Raw genomic sequence first — 19,593 nt, 5'->3', positions numbered from 1 at the left:
ACTGCATTTTTATCTCCTCGCCCTCTCCTTGTGATTGGCCTCTCCATCAGCTGTCCATGCCCAGCATCCAACCCCCCCCCCCCCCCCCACCCCAATTCCTCCTGCCAACACAGTGTTGTGTCCTGTAGTCAATTCATTTTCTGCATCTCATTCCTCTTCTTGATCAGTTTAATAGCAGGATCCCATACGCTAATAAGGATGTACCCACTATCGTGATTTATTAATGGTTCCCTTACTCAAATCTCCATAAGTGCCTTAATGATGCAGTCTCAGAAGTTGGACATCTGTGTCAGAAACTTGGTGTGGTCATACTCCATTCCATATTCTGCAACTGCTAACTTGTTAGACTGCTGCAATCTGATAGGCCGTTGGTGTTCTTGGCAATGAACTTTGACAGTACACACTGCCTGACCTAATTATGTCTTACCACATTGGCAGAGAATCTGATAGACCATATATTTCTGATATTTCTGTAGTTCAAGGTCATCCTTCACACTACCATGCAGTACCTGTGTAATGCTTTGTAGGCAGAAGACTGTCTTCACTTGGTGTTTCCAGAGAATTCGTCCTATCTTCCCAGACAATGTGCCACAAAAAGGAATAAATGCAATGGCTGCATTCTCCTGACTGTCCTCTTCTGATTCCATCAGTTGTCCAGAGGCTAAAGGATGTAGGGCTCTCTGAATTTTCCAATCCTTGCAGCCATTCTTCTGAAAAACCGCTCTCATATGTTCAAGTTCTTAGTTGATACTTTTGTTGTCGGAGTTGGTGTGAGCCCTATGTACCAATGTTTTTGACATGTCATTCCTGTGAGCTGGGTGGTGGCAGCTGTCTGCATGGAAGTACAGATCACTGTGCATCTTCTTCTGGTACACACTGTGGCCCAGTGTGCCGTTTGCTCATCTTTCAACCAGGAAATCCAGAAGAGGGTGTACTCCATCCACTTCAACTTCCATGTTAAAACTGATGTTCAAGTGTATGGAATTGAGGTGTACAAGGAAGTCATTCAATTTGTGCCTTCCATGTGGCCATATGATGAAAGTGTTGTCTACATACCAGAAGAAACAGGTAGATTTCCAATAGGCTGATTCAGGGCTTCCTCTTCGAATATATTCCATACACATATTGGTGACAAACAGTGAAAATTAACTACCCATGGCTATTCCTTCCATCTGGTTGCAGTGGCCACAATCAAAAAGAAAGTATTTTGACACCATGACATGCCAGAAAAGGATGGCCATCTCTATGTCATATTTCTGGCCAGTAAGATCTAAGGATTCTGGAAAAGGCATTCTCAATGTACTCCTGGTGAGATAGGACCACAGCTGCATTGCCCTTGTTGGCTGGTAAGACCGTGATATCAGGATCTTCTCTGTTTCCTTATGGCTGCCCACTCCCTCCTAGGGATACAGAGAGAGAGAATGTTGTAATTCACAAGGATGTCAGAATCTTTAAGCTTAAAGCTGTTAAAGGCACCACAAAAATCCACAGAGTTGCGAATGTGGTGTGAGCACTTCCTGACATAAGGACTAAGCAAATCCTTCAGTTACTTAGCTTATGAGCATGTCAGTGCACCAATGTTGCTGAAAATGGGGCACAAAGGAACCCCATCCTTGTGAACCTTTGGCAGTCTTGGTGTAGCTGATGCTCTCTGTTTTAGCTTCTTCACAACATTGTCTTGTGAGCCAGATTCTTTAGGAAGCGCCATAGTCTTCGTCTCCACCCTCTTGGTAGTGTCAGTGTTGATTTTCGAGTATGCACTATCTTCTAGGAAGATCCGCATTCTCTTAATGTAATCTTGGTGAGATAGGACCATGGCTGCATTGCCCTTGTTGGCTGCTAAGACCATGATATCAGGATCTTGTCTTAGTTTCCTTTGGGCTGCCCTTTCCTAGCTAGAGATGTTCAGTTCTGTAGGTGTCATTTGCATGAGAACCTGTCAGGTTTCATGATGTACTTCTTCACCTGCTTCAGGGAGAAGTCATGCAGCTCTCAGCTTTCTGTTCCTGTCAGCTGATAATGTCCTTGACGGGTACCAATTTAGGTGTAGGTGCGAAATTGAGCCCCTTCTTAAGAACTGCCAGTTGCTTGGCCATGAGATTGATGACAGTTTTGCAGGGAGCATCATAAGCTTTCCTCTCTGATATATGCTTCAATTTTGAAGTTTTATGTCTGGTGGCCTTTCTTTGCGTGGAGTCCTCTGAGCTCCATGTGACACCATGAGTCCAGTCCAACATTCGAGAACTGAACTGGTTGGCCAGCTGTGGATGTAATTTGAAAGCAACAGTGTTGTCAGCAACATTGGTCCTTCGACATACTCACTCTCTAAATACTTGAGGAATTTACTTTGCCTTTACATAACGAAGCGCTCACAACATATTCACAACTCTGTGGATTTTGTGGGATATCTTAACAACTTCAAGCTTAAAGATACTGACATCCTTATGAACTCTGACATTATCTTTTTTATCACCAGAGTGCCTTTACAAGAATCCTTATGGCTTATTGGCCAGAAATTTGATGAAGAGGAGACCAATCTTTCCATGCATGTCTTGATGTCTACTTTCTTTTGACAGTGGCTACTACAAGCACATGGAAGGAGCTACTATGAGCACATGGAAGGAGTAGCCAGAGGGGGTCTGCTTTCACCCATGGTCACCACCAATATGTATATGGAATATTTCGAGAAGGAAACCCTGGAATAATTCCCATTGGAAACCTACCTGTTCCTTCCAGTATGTAGACAATACCTTCTTCATATGTCTGCATGGATGAGAGAAGATGAATGACTTCATTATACACCTTAATTCCATACACCAGAACATCAGTCTTATCATGGAAGTTGAAGTGGATAGAGAACACCCCTTTTTGGATGCCCTGGTCAAAATAAGAGTCGATGGCACATTGGGCCACAGTGTGTACACCAAGAAGATGCACACCGACCTGTACTTACATGTGGACAGCTGTCAACCATCTGGCTCACAGGAACAGTGTGCTCAAAACATTGATAATAGGACTCACATCATCTCTGGCAACAAAAGTATCAGCCAAGAACTTGAACATCTGAGAGCAGTCTTCCACAATAATGGCTACAAGAAGTGGCAAATTTAGAGAGCCCTATGTCCTACACCCTCTGTGCGGCTGACAGAACCAGAAGAGGAGTCTCAGGAGGATGTGGACATTGCATTTATTCCTTTTTGTGGTATGTTATCTGGGAAGATAGGATGAATTGTCCAGAAACACCAAGTGAAGACATTCTTTGGCCTACCAGCCAAAACATGGGCACTGCTTGGTGGTGTGAAGGATGACCTTGGACTACATTAATCCAGGGCCTATCAGATACCCTGTCATTGTGGTAAGACATACATAGGTCAGGTAGTGTGTACTGTCAAAGATAATTGCCAAGAACACCTATGGCACATTAGATTACAGCCACCTAACAAGTCGACAGCTGCAGAATATTGCCTGATGGAATTATATGGAATGGATTGTGACCACACTGAGTTCCTGACCAGATGTCCAACTTCTGGGACTGTGTCATTAGTGACTCTACTGAGATTTGAGCAGGGAATCGCTGATAAATCGTGGTAGTGGGTACATCCTTAGTATGGCATGGGACCCTGCTATTGTGACAATGTGTTCGTTAGCTGAAATATTGTGCCCGTTGGACACTGACATCGGGCAGTTCAGTTGTCCATTATTTTGACATCAGAGCTTTTATTTCTCTTCCCTGAACTTTAATTCCTTGTCAAAACCTCTTCTTGGTATCCTTTACTGTTTGCTCAATGTGCAGATTGAGTAACATAGGAGATGGGCTACAACCATTCTCAATTACTCATTCCCTTTTATGTCTTCCTACTCTTACAACTGCAGTCTGGTTTCTGTACAAGTTGTGAATAACTTTTTGCTTCCTGTATTTCATCTCTGTTACCATCAGAATTTCAAAGAGTGTATTCCTGTAAACATTGTCAAAAATGTTCTATGATTTACAAATGTTATAAAGATAAATTTGCCTTATTTTAACCTATCTTTTAAGGTAAATCATAGGGTGAGTATTGCCTCAGTTGTTCCAACATTTTTGTGGAACCCACATTCATTTTTGCTGAAGTCAGCCTCTAAATGCTTTTTCATTATTCTGTAGTTGTCGTTAGAAACAGCTAATGCATGACAGTGAATTACATGGTTGTCAGAATATTTCTTGAAGAGGCTCTTCCTGATGAAAACAAAACCCCAGATCACGTAAATTTCTTATGTGATCTGGGATCATATTTCCTTCAGTGGCTGCTGAATTTGTAGTTCAGAGAAGTGGGTTCAGTGTCAGAGCTGCATGAAAGCTAAACACAAGTACAATAATGAGGTTGCAACTAGAAAAACATCAAAACATTGAAACATTTCTCAAACCACTGTCTGGATTTTCCATTTCCTGCAGCCATTTGATCCATCTCTGTGCTGCTGTGTGCCTCTTAGGCTCAACACCCTGAAAACCAAGCTTTCACAAGTCTCTCAAACCTGTCAGTCATGAGACATCTTTTCACAGTCATGGTTTGTTGTCAGGTGTGGCTTTCACAGATCCAAATTCAAATTCTGTATTGTCTATTGGCCACGTACAGTGGATTAGTCTTTGTCAGTGATGGTAGGTTACAGTTGCATTCAAAATATTAAAAATTAATGTTCACATTATATGCACAAATTGAATATCCTATTTTTACAGGTTATAAAGCTTAAAAATCAATTTCAACATTACATACATCAAAAAATACTTTTAAACTGCAGAATTGATTGTCAGCAAACCAGTTTTACAGCTTATTTTTGAAATAGTTTAAAATTGTGGTCACAGCAGAAAGTGACAATTTATTAAAGAACTTCAGATAGGCCACTTCATGTTTCCTGTTTTTGTCAGTATACACCTGGGTTTGTTAATATTCATTTTGGTGTTATGATGGTATATATTCTCTCTAGTGTCACAAAATCAGTTATGTTCTGCTTAACATATATCATTGATAGATAGATATAAAGATTTACAACTGTCAATATTTTGACCTTAGTGAACAGAGAACAGCAGTGTTCTTTGGGGTCAGCCTTACACAGTAATTGGTTGGTTGGTTGTTTGGGGAAGGAGACCAGACAGCATGGTCATCGGTCTCATCGGATTAGGGAAGGATGGGGAAGGAAGTTGGCCGTGCCCTTTCAGAGGAACCATCCCGGCATTTGCCTGGAGTGATTTAGGGAAATCACGGAAAACCTAAATCAGGATGGCCGGACGCGGGATTGAACCGTCGTCCTCCCGAATGCGAGTCCAGTGTCTAACCACTGCGCCACCTTTCTCGGTACACAGTAATTGTAGTACCTCTTTCTGTATAAGTAGAACATCACCGACATGGCATGAGGGTTCCCACATTAACAGTGTGTAAGAAAGATACATGAGACTGAAAAATTACAAAGGATGCTGGAATGAGATATTCACTCTGCAGTGGAGTGTGCTCGGATATGGAGCTTCCTGACAGATTAAAACTGTGTGCCAGACTGACACTCGAACTCAGGATCTTTGCCTTTTATGAACAAGTGCTCTACCAACTGAGCTACCCAAGCCTGACTCAAGACCTATCCTCACAGGTGTACTTCCGCCAGTATCACATCTTCTACTTTCCAAACTTCAGTTCTGCTGCAAAGTTTGGAAGATAGGATATGAGCTACTGGAGGAAGTAAAGCTGTGAGGAGAGTTCATGAGTCATACTTGGGTAGCTCACTTGGTAGAGCACTTGCCTGCAAAAGACAAAGGTCCAAGATTGAGTCTCGGTTCACACACAGTTATAATCTACCAAGAAGTTACAAAGTAAGCTATTCTCAGCTATTCCTTATTGACTAAAGAAGTTAACTTCCACATGAGATGTGTACAGTGCTTAAAATTTAGGTGTATACAACTACAAACACCCCCCCCCCCCCCCTCACCCAGACATAAAAATCACTAGTTCCAATTTTTGATAAAACTTGCAATGACAAATAATTTTTTACAAAATACTGTTGTAAAATTCAGATTTTTAAAACATAGTTTCTCATGATTAAAACAATAAAACCACAATGTAAACAACAGCTACTACCCATAGCAGTTTCAGTTTGCTCCAGTTCACCACTTTGGAACAAAGCTTAACTATCTCAGGTATACTGTAAATAAATATGCACACACACACACACACACACACACACACACACACACGAGGAATATCTTGCTCCATACCTCTAACAATCACATCACATAGGTCTTCCACTGTCACTGGTGCTGGCACTGCAGCAGATTATAGTTACATTGTGTTTAATACACATGAACTATTTGAAATACCTGGTGCCATTCTGGCATGTTCTGGGCAAAATTAATCCCTGGATGTGTCAGCATTCATCAAATTCAAGATAAATCCCATAAATGTCATAATCAACACAGTTCACCACATTTCATTGAAATGTACCAGATTTCAGTATTAAACAACTTCAGAAAATCACTTCAAGCAAATTCCAGAATGTGTCTTAGAAAGCCACAGCTGATTACCTTACCCACACTTGTCAAATTTTAGCTCATGCTCTGTTTCTAACAATATTGGTGTTGATATTGATAATACAATTTCATGTTGTGAAACACAGAACTGTGCAAATGCACATTACTGCTTCTGCTTAGGAGTACAAGAAAAGTAATGTAAAAGGTATTGACATCTACCCTTCTAATTTTTTATAGTAAGTTTCACCCCTTAGATTGCAGAAAAAGTTTTCAGTGGGAACAATCTGAATTGAAAACGCTAAACAAAGTGTCCAAATAAAAATAAAACTTGCTAATTATGTAGTCAGCTGTTAAAAGACTTTGCTTGCTTTTACATAGCATATTCATGACAACATAGTGCGCAGAAGAAAATACCAAGTTTAGTTTCGAAAGTGGGCATAAGAAAGAAATTATGGTGAAACTGTAACTGAAATATCACTGTATAAGAGGAGACTGTTTTAACAGATATAAATAATCTCACATTACTTACTTTTGCTATCTGAAGGTATGGTAGGGAAATATTGAAATTTTCATTCATATCAGCAAACCATACAAGACGAACATTTGTTATAACAAATGTGCCGAGGTTTCCCTGGAAATAAAAAAAAAGCTTCTAAACAGGGCACTTATGTGATGTAATTAAAAATATGTTTCTTACATAATACAACAGAACCTGATCACTTGACAGATTCCATACTCCATTCACAGTTGTAACAACTTGCTCTAGTGGAAGAAGCTTGAGTTGTTTATTATAAATGATGGCACCCCTCAACTTGAGTTCACGGTACATTCTTGATGATGTATAAGCTCTGCAATTTTAATTATTCACATTCATTAGTATATAGCTTTAATGAGACAACTAAGCCAACCATTTTTATTTTGAATTGATACACTCACACAAATACTGGTACAAAAAGCTAAATGTAAATTTGAACATTAAATTTAAAAAATGAATGCTGAACATCATAGGTGGTCTTGGAGGAAGTACATGGGTCATGTAAGAGTGTTCTGACATTTATATAACAAGATGAGAAGAGAAGACTCCATTACTGATTATGGTTTAGATTTCAAGACATCTTGTTATACATAAAGTAGGGAATACAGATGTTAACAACATTGACTGACCATTTCATTTTTTAGATTTATTTGTATAGTACAAGATCTAGGAAGTACACCAATGAGTTATCATATATAAAACAGCTACAAAATTTCATTCATATTTAATACAAACAAAAAAGAATGACTCAATGGAATTGTCATCCTTTTTTTAGGGTCTAGTTAATGATATATTCTCTCTTTTTGTCAGTTTTCAACAATCTACAACTAACTTAGCCTTCACTAACTAGAATAAATTATCTTTGCCACTGGGTTGGGTACAGTTTCAAACACACAATACAGTCTCCAAATTTAGATTTTATACCCAATTATATCTTGCATCATTTTTGATCTGCAGTGTGTCAGACAATGACCTAGCAAGCCAACAGCCATTGTACCTTCAAATCCCACTCAAATAATCCTAATTTTATGTTATAATTTTACAAAATGCATAACACTATGCTCTCTGTGATAATGATATTTATTCTGCTACCTGTTTCACTCTTAAACGATCTTCAATGGCAGAAAAATTGCTCACCTCTGCTGTGCAATAATTTTTCTGCCATTGAAGATGGTTTAAGACCAAAACCGGTAGCAGAAAAAGTATCATTATCACAGACAGCACAGTCTTATGCATTTTGTAAAATTCGTGCATGCTGTCGAGCAGCATCTAAACAAGACCTAATTATATGATTCAGTGATTTCTAAACTTATGCTTGATGCTTCACAGTGATATTTCCTGTAGTACAGTATGTCAAGTTTACAGAGACATTTATTTTTCTATAAGAGAAAGTACTGAGAATATTGTGTAAAGTGCAAGCTTTCACAATCATTGTGAATGTTAACCTACCATTCAGCATTCTAGTGCAAAAATGATTAGCAAGCTTTTAGCAGATGCATGGAAGGAAATTGGGCAAAAAGGAAAGAAAAAAATGAAAGAGATATCTTGAGGGGGGTCTCATCCGAGATGTGGAGGAGGCCCTGCCGGCGGCGATAGAGAGCACCGGGTGCACCCGACCGCAAATTGTTGCTCATGTTGGCACCAATAACTCCTGCCGTCTGGGTTCAGAGGTCATCCTCAGTTCATACAGGCGGTTGGCGGAGTTGGTGAAGGCGGAAAGCCTTGCTCGCGAGGTGGAATCTGAGCTATCTATTTGTAGTATCGTTCCCAGAACCGATCGCGGTCCTCTGGTTTGGAGCCGAGTGGTAGGCTTAAACCAGAGGCTCAGACGATTCTGCGGAGACCTGGGGAGCACATTTCTTGACCTCTGCTATCGGGTGGAGAAATATAGGGTCCCCCTGAATAGGTCAGGCATGCACTACACGTAGGAAGCGGCTACAAGGGTAGCGGAGTACGTGTGTAGTGCACATATGGGTTTTTTAGGTTAGAGAATTCCCTCCCTAGGCCCAACAAGACACCTCCTGAGACGCGACAAGGTAGTAGTAGACAAAATGCAACAGGGAATAACAATATTAATCCGCTAATAGTAAACTGCAGGAGCGTCTATAGAAAGGTCCCAGAACTGCTCTCATTAATAAACGGTCACAATGCCCACATAGTACTAGAGACAGAATGTTGGCTGAAACCAGATGTAAACAGTAATAAATTCAGATTGGAATGTATACCACAGAGACAGGCAGGACAGTGAAAGGGGAGGCGTGTTATAGCGATAAGAAGTGCAATAGTATCGAAGGAAATTGACGGAGATCCGAAATGTGAAATAATTTGGGTGAAGGTCACGGTTAAAGCAGGCTCAGACATGGTAAATGGATGTCTCTATAGGCCCCCTGGGTCAGCAGCTGTTGTGGCTGAGCACCTGAAGTATAATTTGTAAAATATTTTGACTAGATTTCCCCACCATGTTATAGTTCTGGGTGGAGATTTTAATTTGACGGATATAGACTGGGAGACTAACGTTCATAACGGGTGGCAGGGACAAAGAATCCAGTGAAATTTTTGTAAGTGCTTTATCTGAAAACTACCTTGAGCAGTTAAACAGAGAACCGACTCGTGGTGATAACATATTAGACCTTCTGGTGACAAACAGATCCGAACTATTTGAAACAGTTAACGCAAAACAGGGAATCAGCGATCATAAAGTGGTTACTGCATCGATGATTTCAGCCATAAATAGAAATATTAAAAAAGGTAGGAAGATTTTTCTGTTTAGCAAAAGTGGCAAAAAGCAGATTTCGCAGTACCTGATGGCTCAACACAAAAGTTTTGTCTCAAGTACAGATAGTTTTGAGGATCAGTGGACAAAGTTCAAAACCATCGTACAATATGTGTTAGATGAGTATGTGCCAAGCAAGATCGTAAGAGATGGAAAAGAGCCACTGTGGTACAACAACCGAGTTAGAAAACTGCTGCGGAAGCAAGGGAACTTCACAGCAAACATAAACATAGCCAAAGCCTTGCAAACAAACAAAAATTACGTGAAGCGAAATGTAGTGTGAGGAGGGCTATGCAAGAGGCATTCAATGAATTCGAAAGTAAAGTTCTATGTACTGACTTGGCAGAAAATCCTAAGAAATTTTGGTCTTATGTCAAAGCGGTAGGTGGATCAAATTTACTAAATGTCTTTTTCCAGAGCTGTTTCACAGAGGAAGACTGCACTGTAGTTCCTTCTCTAGACTGTCGCACAGATGACAAAATTGCAGATATCGAAATAGACGACAGAGGGATAGAGAAACAATTAAAATCGCTCAAAAGAGGAAAGGCCGCTGGACCTGATGGGATATCAGATAAATTTTACACAGAGTACACGAAGGAACTTCCCCCCTTCTTGCAGCGGTGTACTGTAGGTCTCTAGAAGAGTGTATCATTCCAAAGGATTGGAAACGGCCACAGGTCATCCACGTTTTCAAGAAGGGATGTCGAACAGATGTGCAGAACTATAGACCTAAATCTCTAACGTCGATCAGTTGTGGAATTTTGGAACACATATTATGTTCGAGTATAATGACTTTTCTGGAGACTAGAAATCTACTCTGTAGGAATCAGCATGGGTTTCAAATAAGACGATCGTGTGAAACCCAGCTATTTGTCCACGAGACTCAGAGGGCTATAGACACGGGTTCTCAGGTAGATGCCGTGTTTCTTGACTTCCACATGGCATTCGATACAGTTCCCCACAGCCATTTAATGAACAAAGTAAGAGCATATGGACTATCAGATCAATTGTGTGATTGGATTGAAGTGTTCCTAGATAACATATTATGTTCGAGTATAATGACTTTTCTGGAGACTAGAAATCTACTCTGTAGGAATCAGCATGGGTTTCAAATAAGACGATCGTGTGAAACCCAGCTCGCGCTATTTGTCCACGAGACTCAGAGGGCTATAGACACGGGTTCTCAGGTAGATGCCGTGTTTCTTGACTTCCACATGGCGTTCGATACAGTTCCCCACAGCCATTTAATGAACAAAGTAAGAGCATATGGACTATCAGATCAATTGTGTGATTGGATTGAAGTGTTCCTAGATAACAGAACGCAGCATGTCATTCTCAATGGAGAGAAGTCTTCCGAAGTAAGAGTGATTTCAGGTGTGCCGCAGGGGAGTGTCATAGGACCGTTGCTATTAACAATATACATAAATGACCTGGTGGATGACATCAGAATTTCACTGAGGCTTTTTGCAGATGATGCTGTAGTATATAGAGAGGTTGTAACAATGGAAAATTGTACTGAAAAGCAGGAGGATCTGCAGCGATTTGACACATGGTGCAGGAAATGACAATTGAATCTCAATGTAGACAAGTGTAATGTGCTGCGAATACATAGAAAGAAAGATCCCTTATCATTTAGCTACAATATAGCAGGTCAGCAACTGGAAGCAGTTAATTCCATAAATTATTTGGGAGTACACATTAGGAGTGATTTAAAATGGAATCATCATATAAAGCTGGTCGTCGGTAAAGCAGATGCCAGACTGAGATTCATTGGAAGAATCCTATGAATACTGCTCAGCAGTGTGGGATCCGTGCCAGATAGGGTTGACAGAAGAGATAGAGAAGATCCAACGGAGAGCAGCGCGCTTCATTACAGGATCATTTAGTAATCGCGAAAGCGTTACAGAGATGATAGATAAACTCCACTGGAAGACTCTGCAGGAGAGACGCTCAGTGGCTCGGTATGGGCTTTTGTTGAAGTTTCGAGAACATACCTTCACCGAGGAGTCATGCAGTATATTGCTCCCTCCTACGTATATCTCGCGAAGACACCATGTGGATAAAATCAGAGAGATTAGAGCCCACACAGAGGCATACCGACAATCCTTCTTTCCAAGAACAATATGAGACTGGAATAGAAGGGAGAACTGATAGAGGTACTCAAGGTACCCTCCGCCACACACCGTCAGGTGGCTTGCGGAGTATGGATGTAGATGTAGATGTAGAGGGCCATACTCGACAGCTGGTGAAGTTTCATACATAATGAGAAGCATAGCTACGTATGAAGCACTCATTCTAAAACATGTTGTCACAACATGACAATCATGAAAGACAATCAGGGTTTAGCAACTTTAATACAATACATAATATAATAAATGGCCAGAAATCTCTGACAGATATGAACATTGCACACAGGTAGCAGGACATAGCACTGGTTATTCAAGAAGAGGTGCATTGATCTTTGGCAACTATTCCTCCCATCAGACAAGTTCTTCTCAAAGAATGAGATTATGCTTAAGTCACCATCAGAAGGGACCAACGGAAACTCAGTCACCAGCTGCAATAATCATCTGCAAATAATCTCTACCAATATGCACATGGTAACATCCACATCAGACCAAGATCAGCTGAGTGTCAATGATGAATAATAATTAATTGGTACTATTAAAGAAAGTACTGTGAAGGAGGATACCATCCTAACACCAACAGATCCTGGCCTAAATGAGGCATGATGTTAGAGAGTGATGGGCAATTTGCACCAATCCAGGATGGAGATAAGACAGACCTGACAGCTCAATATGAAAAATTATATAAATATTGGGGATTATTTGAGGGATTACCAATCACATGAATAGTCTCCTGCTGAGAAAGGAGTAATTTCATGAGGAATGTAGAAGATGCTCGGAGATGCACTTGAGTTTATCCAGTGGTTCTCATCAGGAAGACACATGGAATATTTTGTGGCGGCGTTCGTAGCGACAAACACTTCGCTGTAGAAATGGCTTACGAAGTCACCGCCACACTTTTAATAGCGGGCCGACCGGTCCGCTGGAACAGTGAACAGAACGATGAAAACCCAAACACTCTGATTAAATAAAAGTCGGTACTTATCTTTATTAATGAAGATACAGAAACACAGTAGTGAACTCCGTGTCTACAGAAATCTGTCTAGTTCGAGTCGGAGCGGCTAGGTCAGCGTCGGCTGACGACAAACAACAACTCTGCTGCGATGAACACACAACTGACTAGCAAGTACACAAATCGGTGGCGAGTATACAACTGAGCGGCGAATACAGAACTGTCCTAGCGCTCGCGACTCCAGCGCTTAAGAAGCCAGAAGCCAGCGGTGGCGCGCGCAGACTTGTGGCGATTTCCTGTATCGCTGGCGCTGCTTATGCGGACGGCGTCCGGACTTTGATGCTGCCAACCTTTTGGCAGCGGGCTCGGTTGGCATTACTGGCTAGGATATAACAGAATATAGAATTTCTGCAATATTAGCAAATGAGTAATATCACCAAAAATGATGTCTACACATTGTCATGAAACAATGATGTCTCTGATTACTTGAAATGAACAAAATATTTCTTCACTATGGATAAGCAGATTAGCTACTATTGGATTAAAACTGTCAAGGTGACCAGCAAACAATTGAAGTGTCAGAAGCAGCCTTCACCACTCACCATAGTTTCTGGAGCATACATGTAGATGTAGGACTGCTTTTATAGCACCTAATGACCTCTACAATACCAAAGTTATATTAATTGATCTCTGCAATGTGATAGCCCCCTTTGAGTTCATGATGGACAATTACCTTCACTGTCAAGATGCCATTGCCATTTCTTTGATGACACATAGAAAATAACATAATTACTCAACTACTGTGCTAATGTGTGTCAGAGACTCAGGTATTTGTCCCAATGCAAGAAAGTTCTCCTTCATTGCCCAAGAAATAAAAGTCTTTGACCACCTAGTTAAAGTAGATGAGAAGAAATCATGATACATAAAAGTAAGAACTATAACAGATTTTCCAGCTGCAGAACACATATTGTTAGAAGAAGGAAGATAGAGTTTGATGTCCTATAGACAGTTAAATTGTTAGAGAAGAATCACAAGTTAGGATAGGGTACGGATCAGGAAGGAATTTCTGCAATATCAGCAAATGAGCAATATCACCAAAAATGATGTCTACACATTGTCATGAAACAATGATGTCTCTGATTGCTTGAAATGAACAAAATATTTATTCACTATGGATATGCATTCACCTTAATTGTCGATTCAGGGAAGCCGAGGGAAACCTAAACCTGATTGGCCAGACAGAGATTTGAAACTTGCTCTTCCAAAATGTGAATATAAGTAATTTAAGAATTTACATAGCACTGCAACTGGTCACCTGCAATCTGTGAAAACCATTGTCAAAATCAGGTACAAGAAATCACTACAAGAAATGCTGCGGGGAAGCATGACATTTTTTAGAATGTGGAGCTAGAAAGACATTTTTCTGACTATAACAAGAGACTGTATCTTGCTGCTGTCCAATGTTAACTTCACGATTAAACTCAACAATGACACTGTTTTAGTGCAAATACAGAAAGGTGTTGAAAAGGTAACTGTTTAGGTCTCCACCATTCTCAGAAGAATTACTATAAAACTGACATAGGGTACCTTATAATTGTTCCGAATATCAATAAGATCCAATCACATTTATTTAGCAGATCATTCACTATCGTAACACACCACTTCCCTCATTTGATGGTCCCCTCCCCCAAATCAACCAAACAACAAACATGATGAATATAAAGATCTTAGGAGTTTGATACTGCACTGGTAAACAAAAAAGAATGCAAGCACCAGGATATTGACTGCATTTTGGGGAACACTGTGAGGGAATACCTTAACCTGTATGACATCTCAATCCTTGCCACATTAGCAGACGTTGGTGGTGAAATGACTCTGTGTTATACCAGTTCATGGACATGCACAGTGATAGCCCCCTTTGAACGTATGATTGATAATTTCCTTCAACGTCTGGATGACATTACCATTTCTTCGATGATATATAGAAAGCAAACTCATTACTTAACTACGACACTCCAACTTGTCACCTGGGATTAGTGGAAAATGGCTCTGAGTACTATGGGACTTAGCATCTGAGGTCATCAGTCCTGTGGAATTGTGGAAACCCTTGTCAGAGCTAGGTACAGGACTCACTGTTTAGACCTCTACCCATCCACCAAACACTATGTAAGCTGCTGTTAGGGATGCCAGTAACAGAAATATGTGATTTGCAAATAATTTGAGAGTAAAGATAACAACACACCTAATAATGGGGGCATTAAGTAGACAAAAGAACATAAACAAACTGAAAAATTTGATAGATTTTGGACACATATTTTTTCAAGCTAGAGTACACATACATCCGCAACCCCTTCTCCCCTCTCTTACACAGACATATGCAAACTTATATGGCTACACTGTGACAGCTGAATACACTGGGCTGGGACTGCAGTTCTGCAGCTCAGCTGAAGTGAAGGGTTCTGCCAGGTGGAGAGAGCAAAAGCAGAACGGAAGTGGAAAGTGGGAGTGAAGATCGGGGAAGGGTGGCTGTCGGTTGTTTCACTGTGAGCATGGTAAGCAGCTACAATGACCCACTTGGATGGCCAAGCATGTTAAAGTGCTGCTTCCAGGATGGGGAGGTGCACCGGCCCTGGATTGAGTCTGCTGTAAGATTAGTGATGAGGGTCAGTGTGCCAGCCAGTCTGGATGTGGTATTTAGGCAGTTTCTTACATCCCACCATGTGAATACTGGGCTAGTAGCCAAGTCCTGCCTCAGTTGCATGATCTACAAACATTTAGAAAACATTCACTCACTTTCACATGAATAACACTACACTCAGACAGTTTGGGTACACCTATTCCATCCCAGGGGCAGGTAGCGGGATGGTAACAGGAAGGGCAACTGGCTACCCCTTCAATTAACCATGCTAAATCTGTTAATAACCACACTGACCCTATACCAATACAGGACAAAGGCACAAGAAAAAGAAGATAGTAACTAGCTACAATGGAGTGTCCTAGATTGTTAGGTTTATAGATTTTGGGAAGAATGCAGAAGGTGGGTATGCAGCAGGTCATTGGGGTGAGATGGCAGATTGATTCAGGGCGACTGACTCTGGGCTGTGCATAAGAATTTAAGTAGAGATTGGAGATTATGTTGGACTTCCGGAATGGGGGGTTCATAGGTGGAGGAGCCAAGACAGTTGGTGGATGCCTTTTGTTAGGTAAAACAGCAGTTCATCATGATAGTGGTGGAGCCTTCATCTGTTGGGAGGTTGATTACATCAGAGTCTGCACAGCATTTTATGTTGGCATGGCCACTGACCAGCCGTCCAACCAAATGAATGGGCACAAATGTGGGTACAAGCAGAATTGACCACCCACTGTCAGAACATTCTGTTGATCACAACATGCTCCACTTCAGTGGCTGCTTCACAACCTGTGCCTTTTGAATCTTTCTGCCAACACCAGCTTCTCTGAACTACGCAGATGGGAGTTGCTCTTGCAACATATCCTTCATTTCTGTAATCCTTGTGGCCGCAACCTATGGTAGCCCCCTGCCTCCATACCCACCTCCACCCTGCTCCAGGACCCTAATTTCACCCATCCTGCACCCACACCCTCTTCGATGCTGTCTCCCCTTCCTCTGTTCTGTTTCCCTTAACAATCCACTCCACATCAACACCATTGTGCACTGCACAAAATCACCAGAGATGGGGGATGAGGAGCTGGCATTCATATGTTGCATTCCTATCCTGTGCACCTGCTGCCCTCCCTCCCATATCTAACCTACACAGATGCTGTCTCCATCCCAACTGTCAGCCACCATTCCCTGTCTCTCCTACCCACTCCTTGCATCTTTTTTCCCCTCAAACAGTCCATCTGACACAATCCCTCACCTTAGACACGTTGCAAAACTGCAGTCTTGGCACAGTGTATTGTATTTAGCTGGCGCAATAGTGCCATAGGCGCATGCCCACGTGTGTGTGTGTGTGTGTACTCTACCTCATAGAAGATTGGTCCAAAAGCTAGCACAGTTTTCGGCCTCATTTATGTACCTTTTGAGAACTCAATGCCTCCACTATTTGGTTGGGGGTTACCTCTACTCCTAAATTATTTACATTCCACCAGGACTGTCCACAACTATAAATATGTTACTGAATAGTTCTAGATGTATCTGGGTCCCACACACTAATGTAACTCCTCTAGCTCCATCTGGGCAGGCCTTGGAAGGCTCAACGGTACCAACCAACTGCTGTGTCATCCTCAGCCGACAGGCATCACTGGATGTGGATATTGAGAAGCACGAGGTCAGCATACTGCTCTCCTGACTGTTGTCTGTTTTCATAATTGGAGCCACTGCTTCTCAATCAAGTAGCTCCTCAATTGGCCTCACAAGGCTGAGTGCACCTCAATTGCCAGCAGCACTTGGCAGACCCATACAGCCGCCCATCTAAGGACTAGCCAAGCTCAACAACACTTAACTTCAGTGACTTGATGGGAACTGGTGTTACCACTACAGCAAGGCTGCAGGCTGCACACTGATGTGCCAGTAACTGCATCATCTCACAAGCCTGATTCACTTGCTGTTATTGGTTCCTTGGTCAGTTTTTTAAAGGGATGCCGTATGTATGGGAAGCCACAGTGCTTCATAATTACTAGCCTGTTATCCTGGAATTACATTAAAAATGCCTGACAGTGGATAGAAGTTGAAACAGATCATATCAATTACAGAACATCAGTGAAGATTCTTCAATTACATAATAAATTTATCTGATATAAGAGTAGTACTGACTATATGTACAGCATCCAGACATCATTAGTGCATAAGATCACTAAAATATGAGGTATTTGCATTTTATTTTCTATGAATGAGAAAAAACTTAGCAAAGTGCAAATTGGTTCCTCCATAAGCAGTCTGTGAGTTGTTATCAAATTTATTTGTGCATTGCTATGTTTGTGGTACCACAGTACACAAAACCAGAGTATACCGTTAAAGCAGTGAAAATAATATACTGCATAACAAAATAGTATACAAATACTTGAAAGCTATTACTCACTTAAATACACCCATAATCGATGTAATGTGTCGAGCATTCCCTAAAATGAGGTTTGTAAATATAAATTCAAATCGGACATTGTTTGATTTTGTGAGGATATGAAGCGCCTCTGTTGTACCTCGAAGTTTCTGTTAAATGATAACACTTATAAACCAAGATATAATTGCTTATTATATCAAGTTTATCTTTAGGCTAATGTAATTTACAAAATCAAGTATGCTTAAATTGTGAAATAATTTAATTAGACTACTAAATGAAGTTGATATCCGCAATGCTGACTAGGAGAACATGACATTTTGAAAACATTATCCATTTTGTGGCTAGGTCTTCATTATTTACAAATTTCACCTTTCTCCTCTCTCTCTCTCTCTCTCTCTCTCTCTCTCTCTATCTGTGTGTGTGTGTGTGTGTGTGTGTGTGTGTGTGTGGTGTGTGGTGTGTGTGTATTTCTTTTGGATTTGCAGATAAATTGTTCATGACTTTTTGAGGTTATCTACATCTCAAGTAACCACAAATGTTGGATAAGTTTATGAAATACGACTAAAACATTTTGGAAATATATTTTTTAAAAGCAATTACGGGCTTATAATTTATTCATCCACTTAAATTTTGAAGAAATATGACATACATGTGATAGTTTGTGCCCGAAACTGTGTTTCCAAATCACAAACTTATTTTAAAGTCAATGTTACATATTACTATCCAAAAGTCTGAAAATCTTAATTTGACAATGGTGCAGTTAAAGTAAGTATTACAAATTACAATGTTTTGCTGGAACTGTTTGTAATGTATATCATCTTCCATTGAGCATGGGTCCACAGCTGAGGCTGCTAGCACATGCCTGTGCAACATTAAACTTGAAGATAGCCAGTCTGAATCCTGGTGGAGGAAGAGATTTTAAGCATCAGTATTTGACCAGCAAGGTAGGAGAGGTGGTATCATACGGTTTCTTGTTACCAACTTTGCATCAATATCTTAGGTTAAATTCCAAACCTCTCTACAGAATCTCACAGAGTGTGAACAGTGTGACACTGCTGTTTATAATCTGTCTGTCGGATAGTGATGACAAGTTGAGTGCAATGCACTGGCATTACATTTAATCCTCTCCCTTCTCTCTCCCATCATCAATATCATCATCACCATCATCATTATCAGCAGCAACACAAAATGCAGTACAAAAACTCCCCCCCCCCCCACACACACACAAAATCACAGTCACCTATAATCAACTGATCTGATCAAAAGTAACTGTTTATTAATTAATGGGCATTAACATGAGTGTGTCCACCCATTACCTTTATGACAGCTTAAACTCAGCTGGAAACACTATCAGCACTCCTTGTCCAGGTCTTGAAGGCCCAAGGGATGTCAACCAGCCACAGTATCATCCTCTGCCTTATGACATCATTCAGATGTGGTATGGATGGGCATGTGGTCAGCACACCACTCTCCTGGACTTTTGCCAACTTTCCAGGCTGTGGAGCTGCTACTTTTCATTCCAACATTGGACACAACTGGAGCTGGTGTGCTGAGACAGTTTCTGATTGGCACCGAGGGCAGCACTTTAAAGTTTTCCACCAACCACAAGCATGGCCCAAACAGTAGCCTCTGTGCCACTGCCAATGAGATGGCCTTCTGCTCTGAGATAAGCAGTAGCCACAGGCAGCAATGGATGGTTCAC

General features: G+C 41.0%; 1 protein-coding gene across 6 annotated transcripts in view; it reads right to left on the bottom strand.

The window, feature by feature from the left end:
• The window catches only part of LOC126184822 (Bardet-Biedl syndrome 5 protein homolog), a 499,156-nt gene that overhangs the window by 41,880 nt on the left and 437,683 nt on the right, over positions 1-19,593 (bottom strand). For 5 of the 6 annotated variants that reach the window (XM_049927402.1, XM_049927403.1, XM_049927401.1 and 2 more), the window contains 3 exons: positions 17,913-18,040; positions 7,200-7,335; positions 7,017-7,118 (listed from right to left, as the gene is read on the bottom strand). In XM_049927402.1, coding sequence (XP_049783359.1) covers positions 7,017-7,118; positions 7,200-7,335; positions 17,913-18,040 — 366 coding nt within the window. The remainder of the gene's footprint in view (positions 1-7,016; positions 7,119-7,199; positions 7,336-17,912; positions 18,041-19,593) is intronic. The other variant, XM_049927405.1, reaches the window with a different exon arrangement.

This window comes from Schistocerca cancellata, chromosome 4, assembly GCF_023864275.1.
Source record: "Schistocerca cancellata isolate TAMUIC-IGC-003103 chromosome 4, iqSchCanc2.1, whole genome shotgun sequence".
Classification (NCBI taxonomy): Eukaryota; Metazoa; Arthropoda; class Insecta; order Orthoptera; family Acrididae; genus Schistocerca; species Schistocerca cancellata.
This window is presented reverse-complemented; position numbering and strand designations above follow the sequence as displayed.